This window comes from Mus caroli, chromosome 2 (assembly GCF_900094665.2).
Source record: "Mus caroli chromosome 2, CAROLI_EIJ_v1.1, whole genome shotgun sequence".
In the NCBI taxonomy this organism is placed as follows: domain Eukaryota; kingdom Metazoa; phylum Chordata; class Mammalia; order Rodentia; family Muridae; genus Mus; species Mus caroli.
The window spans coordinates 127,991,967-128,001,409 of NC_034571.1; the positions used below are offsets into that span (position 1 = coordinate 127,991,967).

At 41.1% G+C, this 9,443-nt stretch overlaps 1 protein-coding gene across 2 annotated transcripts in view; it reads left to right on the forward strand.

The window, feature by feature from the left end:
* Positions 1 to 9,443, forward strand: part of Plcb1 (phospholipase C beta 1) — a 673,173-nt gene that overhangs the window by 548,169 nt on the left and 115,561 nt on the right. For both annotated transcript variants that reach the window (XM_021181191.2, XM_029472272.1), the window contains exon 24: positions 8,637 to 8,769. In XM_021181191.2, coding sequence (XP_021036850.1) covers positions 8,637 to 8,769 — 133 coding nt within the window. The remainder of the gene's footprint in view (positions 1 to 8,636; positions 8,770 to 9,443) is intronic.

The following is a 9,443-nucleotide window of genomic DNA, read 5'->3' on the forward strand; positions in this document are numbered from 1 at the left end:
AGGCAGGCGGATTTCTGAGTTCGAGGCCAGCCTGGTCTACAGAGTGAGTTCCAGGACAGCCAGGGCTATACAGAGAAACCCTGTCTCGAAAAACAAACAAAATAAATAAATAAATAAATAAATAAATAAATAAATAAATAAATAAATAAAAATCACTGTTCAGGTTGTTGGTCAACAATGTTGCAGAATAAAAACAAAACAAAAACAAGACAAAAACATGATCTCAATCCTAGATAAATAAGCAGCTATACATATTTCTCTAAAAACCGAATTAATTGAAATTAATTTAATTAATTAATTGAATTGAATTAATTAAAAATTGAATTATACAACCAAAAAGAAACTCTTTAGTAATAGATAGGCACTATCAGTCATTGATACAGATAATACTAGGATGCTGTCTGTGTGTAATTTAGTCTACAATTTTAATAAAAGTTCAAAGCCCAGATACTTTAATGTAAGATGCCAAGTAAAATATCACCAACTCTTATTTTCTACTTTTAAAATATATCTATAAAGAAAAAACTGTGACTCAATATATCTGCTGGATAATATTCCATACAGACTTTAATGTCAAAATAAAACATTTGAGCTTGAGTGTCACGCTGAGAATGGTATGTCCAAAGCATGGGGATAAAGGTTCTCATGGCTGTTCACACTTGTGTGTGCACACTCGTGGCCCACAGAGTGCTTGCTGAGAGGTTACTTTGTGGGGATCATTTCTCTTTCCACAACGTGGAGTCTCAGGGTTTAAACTGAGGGTTTTAGGTGTTGTGACAAATGCCTTTACCAGCTGCGCCTGATAGAAATCTTCTAATAAGTAATGTATATTATAGATTAAAACCACAGCAGGCAAATTCCCTGAGAGAAAGGGGACCACACCCCAGGGAAGAAGTGGGTTCATGTCCTCCCCAGCAGCTATTTTGGATGAGGTACTAGGAGCCTTTAGGGGTTAGGCTCTAATCGTCCATATTAGGCATCAGCCCAGAGCCATATGTCAGGAAGTTAGGATCTGACAGTTGTGGGGGCGCGCGGGGGGAGCGGGTGATTCTTGTTTTTAATTTGTGTGTGTGTGTGTGTGTCTACAGTGATCTAGCAGCATATCAGAGGACCAGGGAGAAAGTACATGTAATAAACACTGCTGCTTTCCATGTACCTGGCAGTATATTAACGTATTTGGCATTTTGGTTTGTTAGTTGGATTTTGGTTAGTTGGACAAATATTCTCCCATTGAAATACATTCCAAGCTATCAATTGTTTACGGATGGCCTTGAATTCACAGTGTAGCCTGGACGGCTTATGAACTTGTGATCCCCCTGCCTCGGACCCTAAGTAGCTAAGATTGCAGACAGGAGCTGCCAGCCCCTCTTTCATGTATTCCTTAAGGTGTCCATAATTTCTTTTAGCAGATAAGGAGATGTAGGTACTCAAGTGCTAGATTTCTTGCCCAGAGCCACACAACTTATAAACATAGGAGTTAGGATATGATCTCTCAACTCCTCGTGTATACCAGAATGTCTCTAAATTTTAGATAGATCAGGAGTGGATGGTGACATGCTTAGCCTGATTCAGTGGGTCTGGGTGTGGGCCTGATACGCATACTGACAGAATCTCCTGGCCTGTGGAGCATACTATGCGCAAAACACATCTACACCACACCACCATGTGACAAATCTGCAGTATTCTGGAGACTTGTTAGCAAGGAGGGGTTCTTCCTATTCTCCCGGACAGCAGGGTATCTGTGCAGATGAACACATCTGGGTGTTGTGAGAGAATGAACAAGACCTCCACAGGCTCAGGGCAGACAAAACCACAGCATAAAGCAGGGAGGTAAGGCCCCTTCCTCAGAGGAGCTATGGACAATTGATAGCTGCCAAGGGATGGAGAGTCAGTTGTCTCTAAGGGTTTGGCCCTGGTGAAACCTCCAAACTCCTTTAGATGGTGCCACTCCCAAGAGTATATGGGCATCACATATTGGACTTCCTGAATTTTAAAGACATGAAGAAATGAAGTTGGGTGAGGAAAGGGAGATATAATGGGAGCAGTTGAAGGAGGGAAAAATATGAACAAGACACATTGTGAGAAATTCTCAGAGTCAATAAAATTGTTTCGTTAAAGAAGAAAAAAATGACACTTTCCTTTGCATCCCTTGGCTACTTAGCTTTGACATGCCACTTTCTTTGAATGCCCTAAGGCAATCAGAGTAGCCACCATTTTTAGAGGAGGAAACAAGTGCTTGTAATTGTGGAGCGATCTAATTAATTAAAAGTTAGACCTCACAAGAAACCCCAAGAGCCACTGGAACTTCAGCAAATCAACCACTGGTTTGCTCCAGCTGCTTTCACAAATCTCTATGTGTGTGCTGACATTTTTCAGTGGGTTGCAACTCAGGACTTTGTGATCTAAAGTCCTTCTAAAACACTGGAATCATTGCCCACGCCATACCCGATGGCAGACGAAGTACAAAAGTGTGACTCTCAGTTAAGGAAGGCTTTCCCCCTGCTCTATTGCATTAAAAATCACCCACAGATCATAATATAATGCCAATTCATTAAATCTTGCACAGGGCATAAAATTCTGCATGACAACAACCTTCTTGGTTTGGAGTAGCAGGGCCCTCAGTATTTACCATGTGGCAGAATCATCTGGGTGCCTTCTTCTACCACCATGCGTGGTTCCCATCTGATGCAGATGGTTTGGAGGAAACCCTGGCATTTGCATTTCTAAGGATCTGAAGTGATATCGGTGATGGTCCAAGGACCACACTTAGAGAATCACTGCTTTGGAACCCTGTGGTTTTTCTCACAAATGTGTGGCTCTCCCCAGATAAAGCCATCCATCCCATCTCCTCCAAAATACAGTTTAGTCACAGAAACCCAGGAAGGGTTCCTGGAGGAACTCTTTCTGAACTCCCCCATCCTGTATTGTCTAGCCATGGTCTGTGCAAAACATTCTGGCTTCATCTCAAAGCTCCACCCCTACAGAATGGATGCAAAGGTTGTTTAGACTGCTTTTTAGAAGGACAAGCCTAGCCAAGATACCTTTTAGCTCAGTGCTTCTGACTTCTTTAGAAACTTTATAAAAAACATTTCTAAGGAAGATGGGGGGAACTCTGTGCATTTGTGGGTCCTGACTCTGTGTATTCAACCAACTACCGATTGTGAATTTTTTTTCTAAACAAAATGCCTCTGTAATGAACATGAAGACCTTTCCCTGGTAATTCTCCTAGGCAGTACAGTACAATTGTTTATCTAACCGTAATTTACAAGTATACTGAGTATGGGCATAAACTCTATAAAAATTCACACACATTTCAGAGTCTTTAATGCCTGTGGCCTTTGTGATTTTTTTCACATAGACACTGACATGTGTATAAAGTAGTCAGCAGGGTCATGTGCACTCATATTTAATAGCTTTCTAATCCCCCAGTTGTGGTAACGAGTCAACTTTAGAAAGAGAAGCAGTTTCATTCTTTCCATTCACGGATTTACTCATTACGGATTCATTCAAATGCTTTTTTTTTTCTGATTTCAGCATAAGGTTGAGGATATACTATAGTTTCAGGACTTTGCCAATGAAGTGTACCTACTCCTTATATGCCAGCAAGAAACTGAAGATGAACGTATTCCTTCCCTCATTCGTCCATCCATTCATTTGTTGAATAAATGTTATTTTAATGCTATACCTCAGATACTATGCTGGAATGTGTGTGTGTGTGTGTTATATGTATATATCAAATCACATGTACATATGCATGTATATGGATATATATGTACATACACAGCCCCTGAGAAAAATCATACTTTGTCTTCCTCACTTCTGAACAAGAAAGTGATGTCAATTAATAAAAGTTCACACATTAAACTTGCGATGGTCACTCCTAGGTCAATATGTGGTGGGAATGTTAGCTTTGTCTAAATTGGGGTGCAGCCTTCATGAGAGAAGAGCCATTAGGATTCCAATCTAGTTACTACTGAAAGAGCTTGCCAGACATTGATTGCTAAAGATACCAAACTAAATTTACGTATCAGGTGTTCATTAAGACATTTGAAAAATGAGGCAGGAGATGAGCTCCGTGGTTAAAATCCATGCTGCTCTTGCAGAGGACCCAGGTTCAGTATCTAGCGCCCACATGGGGAGTTAAATCTATCCGTGACTATAATTCCAAATGACCTAACGCCCTCGTCTCCCCTCTAAGGGCATACATGTAGTGCACATAAGCACATTTGGGAGATAAGTAAATGAATAAACCCTGGTTTTTTATTTAAAAAAAAAGCCAAAAACTAAAGGCAGGAGACAAACTTGCTCACGACTTAAAGCCTTTGCTCATCACTTGTGCTGTCAGACTCTTCAGAAACCTTCAAGTACAAGTTGAACTTGAAAGAATCTTAAAACTGATGCTCTTATCTCAGTCCACAATTAAGTGCCATTCTTCACTATCAAGTGAAGATAGCATATAAATTCCTCTGTCCACTTACCTATTTTTATTTTTCAATGCATTTCAAAGTGGGCTGCAAATGCCGGTGTGCTTCCCTCCCACGCACGTGGAGAAGACCAACCAAGATGTGTGTTTTTCAGGACTGAGCCTGAATTTCTTAGGGATGGGACAGGTACAATAGCTCGGTTCATTCAGCTAGTGGAAAGTTTAGGTACAACTTAACTATACATCCTGAAAAGCTGTTTCAACCAAAATGCTGCCTCTAACAAGGCCATAAACTCTGCCCACATCCATCCTCAGGAGACTGGATGGCACACCCTGAAATTATAAATCTCCTTCATGGTGTTCTGGGAAAGTGGCGAAACTCACCCCTACCCACCAGGGTCCAAGGCAACATGCTGCCATCCTAACAAGCCACCTGGAAGGGACAGTGTGTTTTAATGAATTTTACATCTGTTTATTTACTTAGTGTGAGTGTGTGTGTGTGTGTGTGTGTGTGTGTGTGTGTGTGTCGGGTGTGCATACATGAATGTGCCTCAGAACAGGTATGTAGGTTCAGAGGAAAGCTCTGATATTTGTTCCCTCCTTCCACCATGTGGGGCCCCGGGTTCAAATTTAGGTAGCAAGCTTGTTGGCTTTACCTTTACCCACTGAGCTGTCTTATCAGCCCAGGAATCAGGAATAACCAGTATCCTCTAGTGACCTCCCCAGTAACATCTCAGAGTTGAAAGATATTTTACTTTCATGTTAAACATTCCACAGATTTTTTTAAAGCTCTGTATTCTCAGCCACTTGTTTTGTTTATTAAAACCAAAATTTCTGTGTCCCAGGTCACAAGTATTTTTCATTTATTTGTACACTGTACCTTCTACAAAACCTATTAGAATGGAGGTTCACTGATTTACATGTGGTATAATTTCAAAGACATTGTTTTTACCTTAACTCTTGGAAAGATGTAATTTTTAAATATGAAATCGATTTTAAAAGTCATTTTTGGCCTTAAAGAAAAAATACTGTAGTAATTCCATATGACCACTAGGTGGCAGAGGCTAAAAGCAAAAATCTAGTAAGAGCAACTGAAGTTCCACCATATGACCCTTCCTTAATTGAAATTCATGTTAATTGGATCCCAGTGGTCTTCCAATTAAGTTTATAAAAACATATCTTTGGTGCCTTTATTTATGTCATAATTTCTAGCACTTTAGGGAAGGATTTGTCCTTGTTTTGTTGAAACACTTGAAAGTAACTGTTATAGAGAAGCCTGGAGAGAAACATAGTGATAAGTATTGATTCGTTTGAGCTGGACACAGAAAATTTGGTTTTTTGCACTTAAGCTCACACATCAATCTGGTGGGAAGGACCTAAGTTTTTCAATTATATCAAAAAGTTAAATTTAGTTTTTCACAACTGAAGATATTTAACCATATTATTTGTTGTTGTTGTTTTTATTTGAATGTCATTCTAGTACAACAGGGTGAGTTCTTTGGGAATTCCCTCATCTTTCTGTGTGACACTATCTTAGCCATAACTTACTGTTGTATTAATGCTCGCCTAAGCTGCCACTGTCATAGAACACAGAATGCCTGCTATTAAAAATATTTAGACCTTAAACTATCATAAGTTCTCAAGTCTCCTATCTGACCTCTGGCTTACTTTTAATAGAGTTTAGTGCTGACTTTCAATACCATTTTTGATTACTCGGCCATGGTGCCAAAAGGGCAGCCCACCTGGCTGGGCTGAGATGAAGCCAAGACAAAGCACCATTCAGCCCACAGAATCTTCAGCTTCTCCTGTTATCAGTTTCCCGAAACTGGGGCTTTTCTACACATCCCTTGGCAAACCTGTCAGACATCAGTCTTTTGTGGTTTGCCATCATAGATGCTCACTACTGTATCACATTTGTCCCCAGAAAAAAAAAATCCTCAGAGGCCCCTGGGAAATCTGACTACTCAAAAACCTTATTAATCAGTGCCTTCCTTGCCCTCTTCTCCTGATGCATGTCTGGCAAGGTGGAGGAAGCGAGAGCTGCACATTTGTTGGCTCCTGGCCTAGGGCATTTCCAGACACCACATCCCTTTAGCATTCTGGCTTGGGGATTCCAGGTAAGCTCTGTTCCTAAAGTCAGGGCATGCAGACAAGGCTGTTCTGGGTCCAGTGCAGCCTGGAGGTGCACTTTAGCCTTTAGGTCATTTAAAAATGTGTAAGTTCCCAGAAATATTTAATTTTTCATCTTACTTCAACACCTCGTGGGTATAGGTGGAAATTGAACCATGCCTGTCCCACTTATAGGAGCTTCCTCTGGGTTTGGGTATGGCTTCTCTTCTTCTCCTTGTCACCACTTTATAGGTCCAGTTCGTTAACTCTGATTTTTTTTTTTTTTTGACTTTCAAGAAAAACCTTCTCTGTGTATGACATGTCCTGCATGGAAAAATCTGGCAACATAGGAAACCAACGCAGAAAACAAACAAACAAACAAACAGACAACCCACACAGCACCATAGGCACCACCAATAGGCAGCAGTTGAACCAGGAGACTCTCATTTGTGATGTCTGGTTGAACAAAGAATATGTCATCATTCCTCTTGGCATATGGCTCTAGGGAGATTTTTCCTAATGGATGCTAACTTAATGTGACCATGCCAGACCTTACCAATCATTGTTATCCATCTGTCAAAAGATATAATTTCCCAATAGCAAAATCTAATGCTTCTAGATTCTACGGCTAGGCTCCTGTTTTGATGTCCGGCCCAGTACCAACACTTATTTTCTCCTGCTCCATCCCAGTGAGAGAAGGTACACTGAAGAAACCTGGACAATCAGCAGTGCTATTTGTTGACTTAAGCTTTGGGGAATGGACTGATCCAATGCCAGCTCTGAGGCTATGGGAGGATCCTGAGCTCATGGTCATCGATAGCTGTACAGTAAGGCTTTGTTTCAAGGATGAAAAGCAGCGAGTTTAGGAGGGAATGAGAACATGAGTCAGTGATGCTCTTTATACTTCTGCCTTCCTTTGGTAAAATTTCCAGTGTGCTCTTTGTAATTACATGCCAAAATGTCAAAGGGTTGGCGTCCAGGTGACCCATGGAAGAAAATATTCCTGATATACCTTTATAAATGCATTACACAGAAATATGCTGGGATAAAGTCGTCACTAGAAAAACTTGCTGTGGACATAGAAAGCAAGTCTAAACCAGCTTTCAGGCACTTGGAGTATGGGGAAACACTGTTGGAGGACTATACCATTATAGAGGCAATTGTTTTCTAGGACCGACATTGATCCTGCAGACCCTTACTGAATGTTTACCTTGAATAGGGTATAGTTGATGGAGTGGACAGGATAACAGGCTCACAAGTCTTGATACATTTCATTTTGTCCATTGGTAATGCCATACCATCATAACTGTTTCGTGCATTTATTTATTTAGCTTGAACTAGAAAGTGTTCTAGATACTTACTAAACATTAACTATTTTGATCCTGGAAGAAACCTCATAAGGTAACCAATCTTATGATCCCTAACTCATGTATACCCTCAAGGATAAAGATGGAGACACAGCACAGAGAAGTAAGTGACTTGCTAATGGACTGAATTTGAATTCGAGGACACCTGGTTCCAAAGTCTGCACTCGTACCCATCACTTTGGTTCTGGCTGTGACATGGAAGCTGGTGGCATGAATCGAACTAGCATTTCCTTCTGTGTTATTTATTCAGCAGCCTGTCTCTGCTACTCTGAACCAAGCTGAGATCAGTTTAGCTGTTTCATTCACATGTGTATTCAGCTAGGGGTGCCTATCCCAGGACATTGGGCTTAGCAGTCCTTCCACAGAGCCTCTCCGTGTCTACCACTATAGTAGAAATCTGTAAAGGCTGGATAGACTCTTTATGGTCCTTTGTTTGCATTAAATGTTGCTGTTCTCTCATTTGATGGAAGCATCTAGGGAGATCCAGAGGCAGTGTGGGAAGGCTCTATTCAAGAGCATTAGAAAGTTGGAGTGGAAACAGAGCCCATTGTGCAATTAACCTGACACTTCTTGATTTCACACTATACTGAGTTAATCTTGCTTTCTTGACAGTTTCAAATTTGGTATTTCAGACTCCAGAGGAATTGTGAAAATGTCATAATGTGTAGCCTTATTGGTACAGGAAGAAAATAAAAGCAATATGAAGCAGAAAGTTAAAAAGATGTTTATGATCTTAGGCTGACCCTGGAGAAACATCTTCCGAGGCTCCAAGCGAAACCAGGACAACGCCAGCAGAGAATGGGGTGAATCACACCGCATCCCTTGCACCCAAGCCTCCTTCCCAGGCTCCACACAGCCAACCTGCTCCAGGTAAACAGTGGGACAGTGCCATTTGCTAGCTCTCCAACCTTCAGCTTCTGGGCACTTCTGAGGGCCCAGAAGCTATGGCTGAGGGGTATAAGCAGACTATAAGTGATATGGGTGGGCAGGTAGCAGGATGGACACATGGTTAACTGTTACAAAGCCTCACAGATACTCACCTGGCTCTGCTGAGAACTGAAAACCCACCTGTGTCATTGGTTGTTATTTGGGGGTGAATTATGATCCATCCACTGATAGAGTTTGAGTTTGTGAAGAGTTCTACAAGCAACTTACAAGTATGCCTTGGAAGCACATTCTTGCTTCCACTTCAAGGCTCTGCCACCATCTGATTTTCCAGTAACCTTAAATGTCCTCTTATGCTAGGCTGTCTGCTAGACTGTTCATTTGAGTTAGGTCATCTCATCATCCCAGTCCTCAGCAGAGTACATTCTATAGTTTCATTTGGGAGATGATGAAGCACTTCTTGAACGATACAATGCCAGAGAAGGGAATCCAGATCAGAGGGGGTATGGTACTACTAAAGTGCTTGCTTTTAGCTTCTATTCTTTACCCAAATCATTTCAATGCCTCTCATGTTAGCATTTCAACTCACTCTCCTTAATTGAGTGTATGTATGGTGTGTGTGTGTGTGTGTGTGTGTGTGTGTGTGTGTGTGTGTGTGT